The following is a 22,108-nucleotide window of genomic DNA, read 5'->3' as shown; positions in this document are numbered from 1 at the left end:
GTCGGGCATTGAAACACAAAAAAAAAACATTGGAACTTTACTCGAGTAAGCAAATACAAGTAAGTTAGGAAAAGAACTATTATAGTTGGAAAATATTGGTAAAGGGTTAGTGTTAACACGAAGGTACAAACGGAATTGCGCAGGTGCAAAATTCTATCTTCACCACATAACTGATTTTTATTCGGATACAGTGTAACTCTTTAGTTCTTCGTGATATCAATTCGTTTTTTTTGTGATATTAAAAAAGAAGAACACAATAATTGAATAAAATTTCATAAAAAACTTCAACAAAATAAAGAAGAATTAAAAACAAAAAAATATTAAAATACAAAATAGAAAAAAAAATAAAATGTCTGCCGATTCGTTCAGAAAAAACGTGATATCGGTGAATTTGTTTCTTTTAAAATTCAGCGGAATAATACCGTGCAAAACAACCCTATTTTTCAACATCGATTGGACCAATCTACTCACAATAATTGCATTTTTTTCTTTAACAACTTATTCAGTTACTTACACTTATGAATTTGTTAAAATAGTTAATACAATACACGTTGACATTGCTTTAGAATTTTTTTCTATGATAATATCCTTAATAAGTGGACAAGCACGTTACATCATTTTATGGATTAAAAGAGAGCAATTTTTACGAATGTTAAACGTTTGTGAAAATCTTTGGATCGAATTGGATAAATCGGAAAAACATTTTGTTCGTAATTGTACAAACATAACTAAACGTTTGACGTATTATTATTTATTCGGTTGTGCTTTTACCATTTTTTTTTATGCAATTGCGTGCCTTTTCGTATCACCAAACGTAGATGAAAATAATCCGAATGAAACTGTTCAACGTAATTTACCATACGCTTTTATAATTGAAGTTCACGAGTCACCTTATTTCGAGATTGCTTATGTTTTTCAATTGAGTAGCATGATTAATGTTGGTTTGACTTGTGTTGGTGTAGACACCGTTGGACCAGTTCTTATTTTAATTGCTTGTGGACATCTTAAAGTAATACAAAATAAAATGTTGTCGTTGAACGAAAATATGAAATCTGAGTTCATTGAAGACAAAGATTTTGTGGATTTTCATCAATCCATTGTTTTGAAAGATGTTCAAATTAAACTTAATAATTGTGTTAATTATCATATTACGATTTTAGAGTAAGTATATTAATGTATGTGTATGTGTGTAATTTTACAGGGTGTCCTTAAAATCTAGATACAATAAATACATTTGAAATAATCGAAATTATTTAAAATTTATTTTTATTTATCAAAATTTTTCGCTTAACAAATGTAATCAAAGGTAACGATTGTAGAAAAAAGAAAAAAGAAAGAAAGAAAGGAAGACGGATGAGTGATAGAGTGAGAAGGATGATTTTGTTGGAAAAAAATATTTCTACAACGATTTACTTTTCATTTCTTATATTCTATCATACTCTAACACTTTTTCGTCATATCTCGGTATATTTATAATCTTTTTTTTTTTTAGTTTACCTTAGTTAAACTTACGTTCCCATTTTTGTTATATTTTGTTTTGGGAAGATACGTTTGATATACCAAAATTTTTGTTTAAAAATTTGTATTTATGATACAATTATTGGATTAACATATTTTAAATAAAAAAATGTTTGACTTGTAAGAAAAAAAATAATTATTATTATTGTAATTAAAATAATGTATTTTAATACAAATTAAAATTGCAGTAAAATATTATAAATATTTTTAATCAAAAAATACAACATAAATAAATATATTGAATATTTAAATATTTAAATATTATTAATAAATATTTTGAAATACATGATGTAAAATATTTGAAATAAATTTTTGTATTTTTTTTGTATAGATTTTGTAAGAACATCGAAGAATTAACAAACATCATGTTCCTAACACAATTAATTGGCAGTACTTACAACATATCATTAGTTGGATTTAAATTAGCTGGGGTAAGATGAAATTATTTAATTAAATTTAATTAATAAATAAAAATCATTTAAAAGATTCTGGATTGTTATGTCATTTTTCATGTCATGTTGCAGAATGACCCTGATAAGTACAAATATACTACACAAGTATTGATTGCAGTAATACAACTTTTCCTTTGCAATTGGCCACCAGATGTACTACTTTTTGAGGTTGGTAATACTTATATTATCAATACTAAAAATCAAATATTTTATTTTATTTCATTCTAAAACAAATGTAAAATTTAATATGAAAATTTAATATGAAAATAACCACAAGTTTTTATGAACATCTTCGTGTGTAAGTCTCATTTCTGTAACAGAAATCTTTTCAAATTCATTATAAATAAAAATTAAAAACTATAATGGTTGCATTAAAGGTTTTGCATATGTATAAACAAAAAATTTATTCGTAATATTATATTTAACAGTCTCATAACACTTTGTTCTTATTTTTTAATGTAAAATTCAGCTATCAAAGTTTAACTGTCTACTTTTAGGATAGGTTGTATATATTTATTTATATATTTATATATATTTATTTATTTAGGAAACTTTGTATATATTTATTTAAGTTTAACTGTCTATTTTAGGACACTTTGTGTATATTTATTTATTTAGGACTCTTTGTATATATTTATTTAAGTTTAACTGTCTACTTTTAGGAAACTTTGTATTTATGTTTCAATTTTTTATTTTAGACTGCTGCAATAGCTAATTCGAGTTATTCGGTGCCTTGGTACAATTATTCAACAAAATTAAGAAGATCAATTAATATTATTATTATGAGATCTCAAAGAGCTGTACGTTTAACGGCTGGCAAATTCACATCTCTGTCCTTGGAAACTTTTGCTTCTGTAAGTGATACAAAAAAGAACAAACAAAAGAAACAAAATTTGCGAAATTTAAATAAAAAAATAAATCATTCATAAATTTTGTTTTAGATGATTTCAACGGCTGCTTCTTTCTTTACAGTGATAAGTAGTATGAATTAAAAATGATAAGAATGAATTTTTATCCTACTTTAATCTCGCATTTGCTTATTAAGAAACAAACAATTTAATATAATATTATAAACAAAATGTCTTTTCTCGATAGTTTTTTTTTTCTATTCAGAATTTAGTGTTTGTTGTACGTGTAAAAAGAATGGAATGAACAGATGAAAATGATTCAGATAAGGGATAAAATTAAACGAACTTTGACCTTGATAATAAAAAAACAGTAATGTCCGAATTATAAGAGAAAGACAGTAAGAAAAAAAAAGAAAGAGGAAAAGGCTTTTGATGTAGCTCTTGAGTTAAGTCGAGCATCGATCATTTTCCTTTTGCTTTAGCGTTTCTTTTTTCTTTCCCTTTCTCAATTCACCCACCCGAAATTTTTATTTCATTTCATTTTTTTCTTTTCTCGTGATATTTTATATTTAACTAGGATGTTATTTATCAAATTATTTATTATATCTTTTAATATTTATGAGATTAGTGTTTTAGATATGTTATTTATTTGTTTGTTTATTCATTATTATATTTCTTTTATATTTGGTGTATTATAATTAAATAACAAATAAAGTAAATATAATTTATTATAATTATTATAATAATGTATTATATTTATTATTAATATAATTAATATATTATAATATTATAATTATTAAATATATTATATTTATATAAGTTATAATAAATTAAATTATATATTATATTTATTATAAAAATTATAATAAATTAAATTACAATTTATTATAATTAAATATAAAACTATAATAATAAATTAAACTAATTATCAAGATTATAGAAAGAAAGAAAGAAAAAAAATTATAAATAAACACAAAATTTGTTAATATTTTTATTATAATAAATGATCGATATAAATAATCACACATTCTATGATCTTTTAAAAAAATATTCAGAAAAACAAAAATATTAAATAATATTCACTATATAAATTGAAAACACCTTTTCACAATTATTTAATATAATAAAATTATTATACTTTAATTTATCTGCATAGCATAAAATATATTTTTTATTCTTGTGTATCATTTACTAAAAAAAATATGTTGAATAACCAAAAAAAAAAAAAAACACACAAAAACTCAAGAAAGTAGAAAAGTAGTAGTAGTAGTAGTAGTATTTCAGAAAGGAAATCCATAATTATTGGCTAAAAGGAAAGAAGCCACGTTTCTTGAGAAGTTGCTTGCTTCGATCATTATAACACTGGAATCGGAAACATTCTATTGGCCTAGCTATCGATGATCACGTTCTATTTTACTTTCTTTCATTCTCTTTCTATCTCTTTTCCTAAATCTCCATGCTCTCAAAAAACTATGCCGTGATAATCCCATGAAAATTTCAACTAAATCATTCAACGTATTCTAAAATAATCAAAAATACATTCACATGTTGCTTTTTTTTTTAAATGAAAAATAATTTAAAGGGAAAGAGAAACATTGTTAGTAATACTCGTAAAATAATACTAATTCATATAAAAATAAAATTAGATCATTTCACTGTCAATGTTCATCAACGTAAGTTCGTATAAAGACAATCAATCAAAATAATCGACAAAATTCAAATGATATTCGATAGTTCAAAGATCATAATCAATAAGAAATTAATCCTATAAATAAAACGTTATATTAAATTATTATTTTTTCACATTAAATCAACCCTCTTGGACCCAATCTTGATACAACCTTGTTCTTTCGTATAAAAATGACAATGAAAACCTTTATACAATTGGATTATTATTTCGTTCATTGTACGTTTAACGTATCGTGAACAAAATAAGATACTCGAGGTACACACAATAACTTTAATAAAAAACAAAGAAGTAGAAGAATAAAAATAATAATAAGAAGAAGAAGAAGAAGAAGATACGAGATAAGGTGAAACTATAACACAAGTGACACGGTAAATAAACAGGAGCCCCTATAAACGTTGAAATCGGCTTGTTGGATATAGAAAAAAGCTAGAAAAAAAAAAGAGAAAAACAGTGGAGAAAGGGGAGGGTGTGGGTAAGAGAAAGGTAGAGAAGAAACTCATTGCTTTTCATGAGAACGCCCACGAGACGAGGAAAGCTAGTAACTCTGAGACCGATGGTCATTTCTAGATCCCATCCAATTCTTCTGCTAAAGTACTGCTCCGTCTGTTCGTTGGATTATAAATAAAGATGAGAGAGAAAGAGAGAAAGTAAGAATGAAAGAAAGAAAGAAAAAGAGAGAGATATATATATAAGACAGGTTTGCTAGAAGCTATCGAACTTTTTGATAAATCGTCTGGACTATCGGCTAAGCAGGAATGTTGTCTGTCATCAAATCAAATTCGATTAATATTGGTCCTTCTTCTTGTTTATTTCTGGATTTGAAAATAAAGGAAGAGAGAGAGAGAGAGAGAGAATGTAGGTAGGGAAAATTAGGGCAATGCACTTTTATTTATTTCATCAATTCTGAAATGTTATTGATTGGTATTTTTTTAAATAAATGATAATTAATTGGAATATTTGTTAAGCAGAAAATGATTTCTACCATTAGTTAGTTATTTAAATCATATTCGATTAATGTTATGATTATTCCACTTATTTATTTTTGGATTTGATAATAAATATCGACGTAACAAATGGCAATGATTATTTTATAGCTCGAAATTTCTTTTGAATTTTATCTAATAAGATTCTATTTTCGTTGCCACTCAAAGGATAAGAGATCCTGCGAAACGAATCACAGACATCCCAGTTTTAGTATTTTCCTCTCTTCTTCTCTCTCTCTTTCTCTCTCTTTCTTTCTCTTGTACTTTCTTTCTTTCTCTTCAGCAATTACAGGATAAGTGAGTTCTCCTGTAATCTTGTTATATTTGCCGCGATCCATCTGAAACCTTCTCGTATAAACCTTCACACCATTCTACTATTTCTTTCTTTTTCTTTACACCAAATATTCCACCCTCTTCCTTCACCTATCTACCCCCTACCCCTATTCTTACTTTTCCCCTTCCAAAATATCAACTTTATCTTATGATAGTTCGATCAATGATCCTAATATACGAACATTCCAGTTGTTTCTAAAAAAGAAATTGATCAATCGTGTATTTAACAAAGTATTGAATAATTGATCAATAAATAATTTAACAATATTTATTTCGTTATATTTATTAAATTAATAATGTTATTTATTTTTGATTATATCAGTCATTGAAAATATGTAATTTTATCAAAACTTTTGGTTTATTAATGATTAATAATATCATAATATTTATTCGTTTATATTTAATTTAATAAGAAAAAATTAATAATTTATTAAGTAATAATTGGAATATTAATAATTTTTAATTTTAAGTATTTTCTATTAATAGTTTCTAGTATTTTTTAAATTTAAGTAAATAAAAGATACTATTTTATATTATATTTTGTATTAAAAATATTATTTTTATTTTATTCGAAAAATAATAAAGTTTATATTTTATTATTAAAATAAATCATAGGACAACAAATATTAAATATTTTATAATTAAATAAATAATACGTAATAGAATATTTTATTTACTGAGAATTCTTTTAAATAAACATCACTAATATTTGAAACAATTTAAAAATTCCAACAACACGTGTAAACTAATCCCAATTAATAATTTAAAATACCAAACAACTTATAATTTAACTTTCCTTCAATTTTACCTGATGTAACCTTGTTGCAACTGATATAATGTTAAACCAAAAAAATTCGAGTACATGTATATTCGAACTGAAAATAAAAAACTTAATAAAGAACACAACGAAAAAGAGAAAGAGAAAGATAAGAAATAAAAAAAGAGAAAAATAGCAATTCACTTTAGAATTAATTGCAAGAGACGAAGATGTGTTGATGGAAGTGAGTGGTAGGGAGTAGAATAGGGGAGGGGTGTGGGTGGTTGGTTGAAATGAGAAAAGAGTCTGCCTGCCACGAACAGCCCTTTAGAAGGGTTGCTCCTGCTACTGGAAGGAAAGAAGGAAGCAAGCAAGGAAAGAACGAAGATGAAGAAAGAAAGGAATGGTGAAAAGGATGAAAGGGTGAAAGAGAGGAAAAGAGAAATACTAGTCCGTCGTTCTCTGATATAGTCAGCTCAGTACTCAATGTAGTTCGCACAATAAAGAAATTCCGCGATCCCCGACGTAGGTGATGATACTGGCACACGAGACCTAAGAAGAAGGTTAAATGAGGAATAGGTGTTGGGAGGGATGAGGAGGGGGCCGAGTTCAGAAGGTGATGGGCTGATAAAGTGACGTTGGTAGAAATGGAAGAAGATGGGGATGATTTAAGAATCAAGAAGGGCTTGAGTAGTGAGTATATTGGAGGGGTGAAAGGTTGAGTAGTGAGTACAGTGTGGAGGGGGAGGTGAAAAAGTGACTTAGGAAGGGATGGGTAAGAATGAGGAGACTGAAGAATTGAGAATCGAAAGGGTGAAGGGGGACGAAGGGGTTGATTGGTAAGTACATTGGAAGATGAGGTGCTGAGAAAGTGACATGGGAAGAAATGAGGGAAGATGAGGAATCTGAAGAATCAAGAATCGAGAGAAGTGAAAGGTGAGAGGGTGAAGTAGAAAGACAGAGAAAGAAATGCCAATGACGAAGTGAAGAAGATGAAGAAGAAGAAGAAAAGGGGAGGCTTCTTAGCGAGTGTTCGACGAACTTCAACGGAGATGTACGATCCTCGAGAGTTAATGAAATCCATTTTGCCTGGTGACTACTTTTTAACCCTGAGAAATCTTTACTCGAATATACAGACAACATCGATACCGCTGTAAGATATTCTACCAGCCTCATTTTATTTTTTTTTATTTTATGTTTTTTTTTTAACTTACTTCTTTTTTCCCCCTCTTTGTGAGTATTGGCGTTGTTTTGTTTTTTATTTTTTTCTTTGCAATCGTTATCGATTGGTAAATGGTATTTTGTTGGTTGGTATTAATGAATGGTATTGAATAAATTCGAGGTGGTTGCTTTTTTTTGGATATGTTTGAGATGGAGAGATTATTTTTTTAAATATAGTGAAAAGGATTGTTATATTATTGTTAAAAAAAAGTCATTTTTTTGACCCACCCTAATATATATATATATATAATATATATCGAAATTTAGTAAATATTTAGAAATATTTTAAATTAGGATAAATAATTTTTAAAGTACTATAAATATTTCGAAGTAATTCTAGTTTTATTTTTTATTGAATGATCCGAAATTAGATTATTGAAAAATTTAGAAATTTTGTTGGTAATAAATACACTGATAACAAAAACAAATAAAAAGTATAATTAAATATAATTTAGTTTAATAATTTAATTAATAAATTAAATTGATAATTTAAATAAAAATTAAAATAATAGTAAAAAAACATACCAATACTATTAATAAATAAGGAATTTTCTTTTAATTAAAATAATTATATACTTCACACATACAAAATAAATTACATTGAAACATTTATAATCTATTCTCATCAAACAAAATATTAGGTGGACCAGAAAGTAATGTTACTTTTTAACTTTAAAATTCAAACAAATCAATTTTTCAAACAAGTTTTTATTATTAATCAATAATTAAATTAATTAATCACGTTATCAACAACTTTTTTCTATCTGGTATTTAAATTTGTAATATCGTAACGATAAAAATCATCAATCGTTTTTTTGTTTGAAAATATTAGAAATAATTTGTCATGCGTAGTAACGATAATGACATTACTTTTCAGTCCCCGTAATACTACAAATTACAATGCTATTTTTTAGCCAACCCGATAGAAAAATGAAAATAACAAATAGAAGACAAATTAGAAACTAAAAATAGTGAAAGAAAACAAATAAATCGATCGTCCATTTCTCAAACACTGCATTACCATAACAACGACATGAATTGGCATAAACAAACAATCCAAATCAGACTAATCGTTACCATCTCGTCATCATGGTAGGAAGAAGGAAGAAAGAAAATACTAAAACCCGATATCAATGAAAATTTTCTAGTCAAAGTTAAAGTTAAAGTAATTCAATGCCAAGTGGACGATGATCATCACTGTCTAGAAGAAAACCTTTCAATTAACCCCACTTTCAAGATGGCGAAACAATCAGGATTAAAAACTTCTTCTTTGCTTTCTCATTATCGTCCCATGAAAAGAAGAAAAAAAAAAAGAAAAACTATTTTTAACGTAAACGGTAAGCTAACTAATTCAAAATCAAAATATTAAACCAAAAAATTGATTGACATTCTGCAAATCGGCACGAACTCTCTTCATTGGCAGTTCGTAATGGCTTCCCAAAAAGTTCATGCCGATTTTTTGACATTTTTTCAAATTTTTAAATTTAAAAAAAGATATTTAATTTGGTAAAAACTTGTTGAACAACCCAACGAAATTTATAATCCTTTATTTTATCTTAAAATCGTTTTATCTCCTTGATAAGAAGTTAGATCAAAGTTAGGAAACTTAGAAAGTGTTCATAATACCTTCTTGCTTTTGTGGTATGTGTGTGTGTGTAAATATATATGTATGTTTCTCGTCTCTTTCCGTCTCTCTTGTAAATAGTGTATTCGCTCATTGAATTCTATTCACTTCCAACGGCTGAAGTTGCACGCCGATTCGATTATACACCCTTCTGGCCCTCCCTTGGTCTCTGCTTTGCTTAACGAATCTTTCACGACGCGTCTTGATTCGTCTACTGATCGTCTTACTTTCGTCAAAACGTCATATATACATACACACATACACGTGTTTCAAATATTGTCCGGAATATGAAAACCTTGATTTTAAATTTCAATAAAAAGAACAAACTTTTTAGTATTTTCTTTCCATAAAAATTGATTTGTCAAACTTCGACGATGATAATTAATTTTTTTGTGTAATAAATTAAATATAAATTATTTAAATTTGTTATTAATTAAATTTTATTAACTATAAAAATTAATATTAAATTAAAATTAAATTAAAAATTAATATTCACATTTTTCTCTTCCTTTTTTTGTTAACAGTTTATCGCAAAGATTTGAACTTTGAATAAAAATTCTGAAAAATTTTGCATCTCTTGCAACGAATAACAGAATCCAAACACCTGTAAATAAAAAAATAAATTCAAATGAACGAATTGAGATATTCAAGGATGTTAAAAAAAAATCACAAAACACGATTTTAATTCTGAACAGTTGGTTATCATTCATTTGGATAGAAAATAGAAACGTTTCAATCATTGACACCAAAAAATTCGTTTAAATCAGATGAAATATTTGTATTTTCTTTCATTTTGCGATCTACTGAGTTCTCAATGAAGGAGGGACACTTATCATTATCAAAATCAAGTCAAGATTTTCAAGTCAATAAACCCTAAAGGCGGAACAACTCCCAGGGGGTCCTTCAACGTCCTAAACTTTTATCCGATGATTTCTATTATTTTATTTTTTTATTCCTTTCTCTCATTGTTCATTCTATTTTCTTTCTTTTTTCAACTTATCACCATTCCTTTACTTTCTTTATTCCTTCCTTCTTTCCTACCTTTCTAAATTTCGTCATAAAAAATTAAAAAAAAATAAGTTTACAAATACAAAATACAGAATTGCAACAAAATTAAAATTTCGATGTTTATGAAACATGATAAATATATGCAAGCAAATGTATACCATTTATACAAATAAAATATGCTAAAAAAATGCTAAATGTGTTAACATATTTTAAGTTTAATATGACAAATAATTTATTAATATATTATACAAAATATTTAATTTTATTTCAAATATACATTTTAACTAATTAAATTTTGATCAATAAATAATTAATTATTTAATCTGTATAAATTTTTATATTACAATTACAAATGTTATTAAAATATTGATGCATTAAATAATAAATTAAAATTATTAGAATATAAATAGATGGAGGCAACAGGAAGAAAATGTAAGTACAATTATAAATGTAAGTCTCAAGGAAAGGGACAGAGAAACACAGGGCCAACTGCAAACCAACAAGATAGACGAAGCGAGGTACAACAGGAAGTATAAAAGGATAATATCGGCCACAAGACCAGAATACCTCAACAGGTGTAGGAGAGGAGGAAGCCAGAGATTAATAGCGAGGGCGAGATATGGAAACCTAGAGGAGTGCAATAAGTATTGGCTAGATGAGCGCAAGAGGAAGTGTGCACTATGCGGTGTAGAGGCTGGGACATTGAGGCACCTGATGGAAGGTTGCACGAAGCTTGAAAGAACAGACTTGAAGGAAGAAGAAATTTTAGAGGGGAAAATGAACGAAAAGGTGGAGGGATGGTTGAGATATGTGAAGAAACAGAGGAGGATTTGCAGAGAACATGACAAAGGGAGAAGAAGAGAGACAGGCCTAGGGATGATGCAAGCAGGAGAAGCAATAAGGAATGAGTGGGATGGATGAATGAAGAGAAGTGGATGGATGAGTGAAGAATGCAAAAATGTAAACCAAGTCACACCACATGGCTGTAAAGCTGGGTTAAATAAAGATTATCTTATCTTATCTATCTGTTAAAATATAAATTATATTAATTTATTATAAAAAAAAAATATTAAATCAAGCTAATACCTTTTTATATTAATTAATATAATCCTAATTATTTATTTATACTATTTATGAATCATATTTAATTATTTCAACAAAATAAAATCACAATCCTTTTAAATAAACTTTCCAGTTTATAAAATTCCAATGAACACTGTTCTTTTATTTTTAATTCTCATTGCATAACAATAGAACCATTTAAACTTTGCTAAACTTTTTTTTCATTTAATGAATTCAATTCTTGAACAATGGACCATTCAATTGCTAATTATTTGTACCTGTGTATCCGTAATTGTGACTTCACTTTGAAAAAAAGTTTCTTTTTTATCCATTTCAGTTTATCGCACCTTTAAGACGATTATTTATAATAAACGCGTGCGCACGATGTGTGTATATGTGTGTGTGACGTCAACTACTACTATACCAAATCGGCTCAACGAAGAGGATTCAGTTTTAGCAACAAGTTGCACTCTACCTCGCGTGTTTTCCTCCCGGGAGCTTGATAAAATCAACAAGTGAGTTCGCTTTCTGTGCCTGGAATTTATATGTCACCTTCCCGAGACGTCGACTCCACAGGTGGTAATAGAAAAACTTTTTTAAATTTATATGCAATTATTCATTAATTATTTTTATTATAATTCAAAACTAAATACATGAATTTTTATACACAAATATATTGAAATTATTATTTTGATAAATGGTGTTCAAAAAAGTTTGACGATCAAATTGCAAGGATTTCAGAACTAAATACATAAATTTTTATACACAAATATATTGAAATTATTATTTTGACGAAAGGTGTCCTGACGAAAAGTTTTGCTGATCATTCCAATGTTTTCGAAAGTAAACTCTCAACGAGTAGAATAATTTTTCTGATCACGTAGAAGCCATAAAAAAGAAGACATAAAGAATTACTGAATCCCAAAGCCGATGATATGTGGAAATCCAAGATGATTTTTTCATTGTCAGTGAATAATAAAAATTAGATACCATTTTCAAGATATTATTTTCAACTTTTCTATCATTTCAAAAAGAAAAAGATTCAAATAAATAAAACAATTGTTATTTACATATTAAATAATTATAAATATTATATTATATATTATATTATATTAATTGTTATTTTTATTGTGTTATATATAATAATTTACTAAAAATCAGCAGAGCCCTTTTTAAGCTTCAAAGCCACACATTAAGATAAAAATATAATTCAATTATCAATAAAATAAGCAATGAAAAATTAATTAATCTTATTGATTAATTATGTTATCAAATTTTAGAGACAATTTTTATTCGAGTTTTTATTTTCATTCAACATTTATAAGGATCACGTGTTACGTAAATATTGTTCAACGATTCTTTTCATAATAAAATTTATTGAAAAAAAATGCATGGATATTTGAATGAATAACCCTTTAAATATACTTTAATGTTAAAATGACAATTTTTCATGGAATCATTTATGAGCATGATGTACTCAAAATCGACGTATTTCGATTTGTAGTGGTACGTGATAAAAGGCATCTTAATAAAGAGCCAGTTCAAGCTCAGGGATCCCTTCATATCGAGAATTCTTCGGAATCTTTGCATTCCTTTTGGTCGCACATTACATTCCTTTACTATACTTAGATGTTCTCATTTCTCGACCATAAGCGTCAGAATTTTAATAGTCTATTATTCCTTTCTAAGTAATTTTTCCTAATATTTCATTTAATTAATCACCATTCCGTTAATTATAATACAATTAATCTATTGGTTTTGTTTTAACATAATTATAAAAATTAATTAAGATAATACAGGATACGAATACTAAACATGATTTTTATGAAAATAATTTAATAATACGCAAAAATGAAAACAAATTTTTAATTTATATTATTGAATCGTTAAATATTACGTATTATTATGAAAGAAAATAATTAAATAATTGTTCCATGGAATGCAATAAGAAGAGTTTAAATATAATCTTCCATTATAATCTCTAGAAAATAATTCTCTAATAATAAAAATTCAAATATACTCAAATTTAAAACCAAATTTTTTAATTTTTTTATTCTAGATAATACACCAAAATAAAATTGTTAACTAATTATTTCATAGAATCTCCCTTAAAATAATTGCAATATAATCTCACCCGATTATTATATAATTTCCACAAAATAATATCTTAAAGAAATATAACTGAAATATAAACAAATTAAAAATAAAATCATTGAATCCTAATATAAATATCCAAATATTATTTCTTTCAAGAAATCATTGACAAAAGTTATAATATATACACCCAATTCTTAAATAATTTCCACCAAACAAAACCTTAAAGCAATATAATTGAAATATCAACAAATTTAAAATGCAATCATTAAATCCTATTATAAATATCCAAATATTGAAATCATTGACTAACCATACTGTTTGATAAAACTGGAACATAAGTAATAGGAGAGTAGGTGATTTTATCGTCTATACAGTTAGCAAGAATAAAATAGTGGGGGATGAAGGATGGTACGTTCGTGTTCGTTGGGTTAGTTCGGTAGTTGGTTTGGTGCATGCGCCCAAGTGAACTTTTGACGCGCGCGACCATTCCTCGAGGATTGAGAAGAGGAAGCTGAAGAAGCAGACGCAGAGAGACGCAGACGACGGTGGGTAGAGCGACGGCCCCGAGCCGGAAACACCGGGGTGAGATGCACCCTTATCGCTCTTATCGCTATCAATCGGCTGTGGGGTTTCCATCTGGGAGCACCGCATTTCCACGAAGGCTGATTCAACTAACAACAACTTCTGACTGTATCCTAGATTAACACGGACTTTTTAATCCCGTCTAACGTTCTCTTCAACTTCGGGGTAAGTACTTTCGATTCTTTCTTTTCTTTTCCATCCTTTTTTTTCTTCTCTATATTTATTTTTATTCAGTAATTTGAAATTTTACAATTTATTTTTATTATATTTGAAAGAAATTGTTGGAAAATAACATAGTCAATTTTATTCTTAACTTGCGTTTTGTTGCACTTATTGTTTCTTCGTAATTTTTATCGAAACAAGGATTACCGAGTTTAAGTTGAATTGTTTAAATATTGTAAAAATTTAACTTCAATTATATTTGGATAATATAATTATTTTATAAAGATATTAATTAATATTACTGATAAATCCTTGTTAATCTTAATACTGAATTGTATAAATATTAAAATATATTTAAAAAAAAATATAAATATTAAAAAATATTAAAAAATAAATCTGAATATCAGAAAATATTAAATTCTTTGTTTTTCTAATTTCCACTAAGCAAAAACAGATAAAATTAAACAACAATTTTTCTTAAACAATCGGAAAATAATTTAAAAAATAATATAATATAATTACAATGAAAATGATCAAATTATTCAATCAATTATTGACAATGAAAACCAAAGTGTGAAATCTTTTGTCCGGTGTGAATTTCAATTACACGTTAGACAGAAGCCAGGTGCGCTTTTCACTTGGGAATGTGTGTTTGAAGTGAACATATCCTGCGGGAAGCATCTGACCACTTCCGGTCACAGTTTAAAGACCCTCTTTCTTACCCTAATACGATATTTCCTGATTGTCATTGGTCGGGACGCTTTTCTCATTTCCACTTGTCACTTGCACACAATTATCTGATGTGTTTTGTTTTATTTTTTAATTCAATATAGCAAACAAACATACTGAAAGATTTTATTGTACCGTATATACATACTATAAGAACAAATACGTAACGAAATTATTTACTTAAGAATACTTGTAAACGTTCGGGAAGTGTGAATTATGGCTGATAGAACAAAATTAGCCCTTATCGGTTTTTACAGTACGATTCTAATTTGGTTGTAGCTGATTTTGGTTTGTATGCAATTATGCATATGTCGATTGTCATTTTTATGTGATAAAAATAAAATGAATAGTACCATAATTATTAAAAACAAAAAAAAATGCGTAAATATGTAAAAAAGTATAAATTATGTAGATAAAATTTATACAGTAGCAGTTAAACAACAAACAAAATGTATAAAAATAATTGAAATTATTTTAAAAAATACCCACAAAATATAGATGACAAAATAATAATCTTAGTTTTAAAAAAACAAAATATTAGCAAAAACTAAACTTTGAAAATGATAATCGATAAAAGCGTTTAGGATAAAAGCAAATAATGTTATATCCGATTGGTTCTTATCAGAGATTTCGCTACTCCTCTTCACCCTTCTTTCATAGTTCCGACAAAATCATTCGACAGGGTAGTATCTAACAGTTACAGGGTCCTAAGGTTAATAGAATGATCGGTAACAAAGTTATAAAGCAATCTGCATAAACCTGTCTCGGTACTTTGCACTACCTGGGGAGAAAGTTCTCAGCAGTAGTGCAGGCAATGTCGCAATTAACGACAATAATACGATTACCTGTTCGTCAAGGACCGTAACTGAGAAGGTTGACACAATATCCTTACTCTTCAGAATGGACACGTGACCATTAATGTAAAAAAAAAACTATTTAACATCTTTTACACATACTCTCATCTTTTCTTGGATTTACATTTTAGATTTTTTCAGTTTCTTTTCTTTTTGGTTTGTTTTCTGTCACAATTATTTTTTAAATATATGATTAGTAAAGTGAATATTACTGTGTGTTTGATTTTTAATAATTATTTATTAGAATTACATCAGGATTTTCTTTAGGGTTTCTTTCTTTTTATTATATTGCAAGAAAATGTTCACGATATTTTTTACCTGGTTACTATTTTGTAAAATATAATATATTTATGATCAATTATATGTGAATACTATTTTTATTTGGAAATAAAATTTATTTTATAGAAAGAAAAAAATTATTATACAATATAAATAATAATTTATCAATATTTAAAATAACATAGTCACTATTTATAATAGAAACAAGGTTGCATCATTTTGTTACATATTAATAAAATCTATTTACATACTAATATTCCTTTAGAAATTTAATTATAAAATTATATTATTATAAAAATTTAATTGAAATTTATAAATTTGAAAATATTGATCATTATAATATTTAATAATATATTTATTAAATTTAAAATTTTGTAGAACAAGTAAATAAAAAAAAAAACTATATTCACTAATATTACATATTTAAATTGTTATCATAAAAACAAACCATAATTAAAAAATATAAATACCAATTTACTATTCCGAACTTATATTACATATTTAAATTTTGATCATAAAAATTAATTAAGAAATATTGATCCAATATAAATATATCAGCCGATTTACTGTTCTCATTAACCCATAACTTTCAATTTACAATTTAATACTTCTATAAAATCCTGGTGTTACAAATTTCTTCATCCGATCTAATTGAATCGTAAAGTGTAATTTTATTTTGTACCTTTCTTTCGTGCCTTTCTTTCTCATCCCTCTACTAATCTTTTTCCACCTATCACGTGTGTTGCCATTTACATATATCCCCTCCCTTTTTTTCCCTCTTTTCTTCGTATCCATGTGTCTTTTCACGGATTTCAGGATATCGAATGTAGAAACAATTTTGTCATTCGTTTATAGATTTTACGAGGAAATAGAAACGAATAAGAACATACAAAAGCTTGTTCGATTGTTCCATGATTTTACGATACTGTCATTTAAATCCTGTTTTATAAAATTCAAAATATACAGTAGACATTTGTATAACATATCTAACGTGTTACGTGTTATATGAATTTCTTCTTTTAAAAAATTGAATTGTATGAAATATTTTTCACGAGTAATATAATTTCATTATTTTTTTTTTAAATATAATAATTTTATTATTATTATTATTATTATTATTATTATTATTATTATTATTATTATTATTATTGTTATATCTAAAAAGTATATAATATATAATAATATAAATTTATTATTTTAAATATAATAATTTCATTATTATTATTATAATACCTAAATATATATAATATATAGTAATATAATTTTATTATTTTAGATATAATAATTTTATTATTATTATTATTATTATTATTATTATTATTATTATTATTATTATTATTATTATAATATCCTTTATTTGTCATGGGTTTTCCTTTTAGTCACCTCTTACGACAAGCAGGGATTACTAAGGGAGGTATTCTTACCCACCCCCTCACGGGTATTATTATTATTATTATTATTTAAAATAAATATTATAGCTATGATTAAAATTCAAATTTGTTGACAAATATTGAAAACCGTTTCAGATTGATTATCTTCATCTTTGTTATTATAACAATAATAACTTTCATAATTATTGAAAATATTTGTAATTAATTTTTAATTTGAAAGAGAACTCATGTTATATATGAAACTTTAATATATTTATTTTAATCATTTGTTGATTTCTTGATAAGTATCATCCTTGATAGAAACAAATATGTTGTCTCGCCATAAGATTATGGGTAACATATTATTCTGGTTTAACTCTGTGTCACTCGTATTGGATTATTACTGACAAACATCTGTTGATATTCAAATCGAAGAGCCAGTAAATATCAGACCATTTGTACGAATAAACGTCTTCTATCAATCCTCTACTTTCGTGTGAGTTTATTATTTCATATGTTACGATTTCTTATGTAAGAATTTTGAATAATATTACTAAAATAATATAATAGTTTATTTAACACGTGCATCGTTATACATTTTTCGTTATACTTCTCTGGTTAATACATTTATGGTAATAATATACAATGTTTCATTTGTTTTGTTACAAATTTTTTCAATGTTTTTATTTTTCTGTTAATTCGATTATTGATAATTTAACGGCATAATTTATTTCAACGTTTTATTTATATTTTATAAACAAAAGTGAGAACAAACTGTTATATAAGCTTTTAAATGCCTTCACACAACTGAATTTTAAACTTAAAATTGGAACACTGAGTATATTATCATACGTGTATTTTTGTATAAAACTATTCTAACAGATTATTTAACACTCTATTATTATAATTGTTATTATTTTTTTGTATTACTTTTTTTAATAGTTTATTATAATTATAATTATATATTATATATTTATATTTAATTCTATTTTATAATTGTATTTATTTCTATTATAATTATATAAAAGATAAACTTTAAAACAAAATACAAATATAATATACAAAATTAATATAATTATAAATAATTAGAATTATATAAATTATAATATAATTAACAATTAATATACAAAATTATTAACAAATGTTGAAAACCATTTAGAAAATATTGATTACATTAATATTGCTACGAGTTTTTATTTTTATTGAAAATATTTGACGATAATTATCAATTTTATTTTATTTTATTTTATTTCTTTTATTATATTCCGATCGAATAGAAAAAGAATTGTTTAACGTTTCGCAACAGTATCGAAATGTGTTCGAATAAAACCACGATTTCGATCGGAGGAGTGTGAAAAAATTGTTCGTGTGTTCGTTTCTACGTGAAAAAAATATTACGTTGGTTATAAATTAACAGAGCAATTGCATGGAAAACTTTATGAGACGTAAAGACAAAGAACCGAGAAGGGAGAAAAGGGTTGCTCGATTACTCGCACGATCAAGTTTCATAATGTAAACAGGAAAAGACTTTTCCATTTATCGTTCTTTTTAAAAAGTACACAAAAAATGATATTTATTTAGATAGATATATAATCTTATTACAAAGAAAAACCCGAATGAAACGAATGTCATTTTTTTATCTAAGATTTTTGTTAGATGATATCAAAAATCAAACGTTAATGATAAAAGACAAAAGGATTCATTTGATCTACTTGTTGAACCACTGAAGCAACAGTTTGTTCTTGATATTTGTTCACAATAACTTTCTTGTTTTATTCTTTTCTTTTTTCAATTTCTTTTTTTTTTTTTTTGTATGTTTATAAAAACTACTTATGTAAAAATTCAAAAGTTTTGTATAAGAACAATTATAGGTTAGAACCTAACCTAAATTATTCACAAACTTTCTCATAACCCGTATCAAAAGTTATTCTCAGATTTAATTAAGCAATTCATTCATTTGACAAAACTGCGTTATATGTTCTCTGAATGTAACTGGAAACGATAGTCCCTTTAAACTGGATAGTAACTGTGCAAAGATTATAACTTTGACGATGCATGCTGGTGGATAGATAGATAGATTTCAAGAGTTATAAAGAACCCCAATTTCTTATTTTACGTTTTGTCTTTTATTTTTAGAATATATTTCAAATAATTCGATTCAATTTAAAATCAGGCATATTCATTTTATTTTTTATAAATTAAATGTAGTTTCAATAACAAGATTGGGAGGTTATGAGTTAATTTTATTGGGTCTATTTAAATTACTATTGAATAGCATATTTAAATTTAAATAAAAGCATTTAATTTGTAATCCAATTTTTGGTTTTTTAGTTTCATTTCTTATCTTATAATATTTATTTATAAATATTAATATATAGCATATTAATTTATATTATATTAGCATATTATATTAGCATATAGCACATATTATATTATATTATACAAATTATTATTATATATTATATTAGCATAGCATAATATATTATATTAATATATAGCATATTAAAATTACAACTGGGTAAATAGATTTAAAAAATTAAAAGGAACATTCAATATACACCCTAATTTCTTTTTATTTTATTTGTTATTCCCTAAATATATATATATTAAATGATATGATTAAATTCATTATTAAATTTTTTCAAACACCTATTGAGTAGATAGTTTCATAGAATTATAAATGTGAAACTTTAAATTCATTCTAGTTTATTTTTCTCTTATATTTTATCCCCATTTCAAATAGTACGATTAGACTTATTACCAAATATATCAAAAAAATCAATTTTCTTAATCATTTACCATAATATATCGGACCCACTCTACTACTATAAAAATAATCATTTCAATGACTTGCTTTTTTTCAAGAAAGTCCTTTTAAAGCTAACGCTAGAGGATGATAGTCACGTTTTACAATAAATTTGCTGACCTCGGACACACTGGACAAGATTTTTCTATTAGCAGACTTGCTCTAACGTTTCCCTTCCTTCCTTTTACTCTCTTTCTCTTTATTCGTATTATTATGGGCACAGCTATGTATGGGGTGTCATGTATAATTTAAAAAAAAAAAAAAAAGGAATATACGTATGTGTGCATGTGAAAGAGAGGAGGCAAATTAAAAAAATAAACAAAAATAGAAGAACAATAAAGAACTAAAGAAGGTGCGAATGTAGTGGAGATAACGAGGTCGAATGAGTCGGCATACAATCAAGGGGGCCCACTTCATCACCGACCAACCATGTGAGCTTGTCAATTGCAAAATCCTGTCAAACCCTTTCAACAATCCCCTACAACGCATCAACATCCCTCTCGACTCTGCCAATGCAGCTTTCCCATTCCCTATCTATCTATCTAAACTATCTTCTTGGATTTTTGACAATTCCTTCTTCAAAAATTAATTATTTTTTATTTAAACAATTAACCTAGGATATGAATAAAATATACCGATACTTTCAATCATCTCAAATTGAATAAATTTTGTTCAGAGCAGTTAATTAAAAATAAAAAAATATTATAGTAAATTTATATATCTATCGGGTATTTTGTTATATGGAATATTTTTTTGTATAATTTATTTAATGGTGAATAGTTAATTAAAAAATAAAGTAATAATAAGCTTAAAATTTAACAATAGTTCAATAATTTTAAGAATTTTTTAAGTTGTAAGGGTTCAATTTAGTTGGATATTAAAATTACAAAATTAATTTATTACAGTTTCTGTATAATTTGGACGCTATTTGCAATATATTTCCTTATAGGTCGCTAAAAAATTTTACTATCTAACATTGTAACTAAAAAATCCCCAATAAAAAAGTTCACTGTATAAGACAAATTAATAAAACAAACCTAACCTAACTTAACTTTTAATATAAACCGATTAGAAAAGTTCTGATTAAAAAATTGAAGAAGATACATTTAGAACATAATACGTATTGATAAATGAAGTAAAAAAAAAGGTCCTTTCTTTTTTTCCAAGAGAAGAATCTTGACGTAACTCACAGAATGTCAAACTTTGATGAGTGTCCACCGAATGAAGTAAAAAGTAGCAAAGCAAAGCCTTGTACAAACAGAGTGGGTGCATGGTCATTCTTCGTTGTAATTACCGAGAAGATAAGAAAGATGGTGGGTGCAAAAGATAGAAAATGAGGGGGTTGGTAAAGGGAGTGGTTGGAAACGTTGGATAGTAGGAAGGCATCGGAGCTTGTAAGTGGCAAGACAAGAGCCACTCTTTTCTGAGAATAATGCTGTGACCCAGGGGACCTGCCTTTCAAGAAAAATGCTGATTGCTTCCCCTCCATTTCTCTTTCTCTAACTTGCTACCCTCTTCCTTTTTCTTTCTTTATATACTTTTTTCCTATCAATCTTCGACTTTTCATAACGCATACATAAGTATATTTTTTGTCCTACTCATCCACGTCTCTCTCTCTCTCTCTCTCTCTCTTATATATATATATATATATATATGTTTAAAGTGTAGGAATAGTTACGTGCTTTTATTTTTTTTTTTTATGGTAAAGCCAGTATCTCATGGGAAATAGTATC

At 26.3% G+C, this 22,108-nt stretch overlaps 2 protein-coding genes across 3 annotated transcripts in view; both read left to right on the top strand.

Moving 5' to 3' along the window:
* The first annotated feature begins 248 nt into the window (after positions 1–248).
* LOC107068871 (odorant receptor 49b) lies at positions 249–3,433 on the top strand. The gene is made up of 5 exons (XM_089178030.1): positions 249–1,161; positions 1,850–1,949; positions 2,043–2,138; positions 2,669–2,824; positions 2,912–3,433. The coding sequence occupies exons 1-5, from the start codon at positions 350–352 to the stop codon at positions 2,960–2,962; spliced, it is 1,215 nt and encodes a 404-aa protein (XP_089034156.1). The 5' UTR covers positions 249–349; the 3' UTR covers positions 2,963–3,433.
* A 10,671-nt stretch (positions 3,434–14,104) lies between these two features.
* Vmat (Vesicular monoamine transporter) overlaps positions 14,105–22,108 on the top strand; it is a 35,095-nt gene continuing 27,091 nt past the window's right edge. Inside the window, exon 1 of one of the 2 annotated variants that reach the window (XM_015325811.2) lies at positions 14,105–14,340. The gene's annotated coding sequence lies outside the window, so the exon portion shown is untranslated. Of the gene's footprint in view, positions 14,341–17,969; positions 18,066–22,108 lie in introns of those variants that run through there. The other variant, XM_089177992.1, reaches the window with a different exon arrangement.

The sequence above is a fragment of the Polistes dominula genome, unplaced genomic scaffold, assembly GCF_049000335.1.
Source record: "Polistes dominula isolate Pdom_NZ unplaced genomic scaffold, Pdom_raw_medaka contig_77, whole genome shotgun sequence".
Lineage (NCBI taxonomy): Eukaryota > Metazoa > Arthropoda > Insecta > Hymenoptera > Vespidae > Polistes > Polistes dominula.
This window is presented reverse-complemented; position numbering and strand designations above follow the sequence as displayed.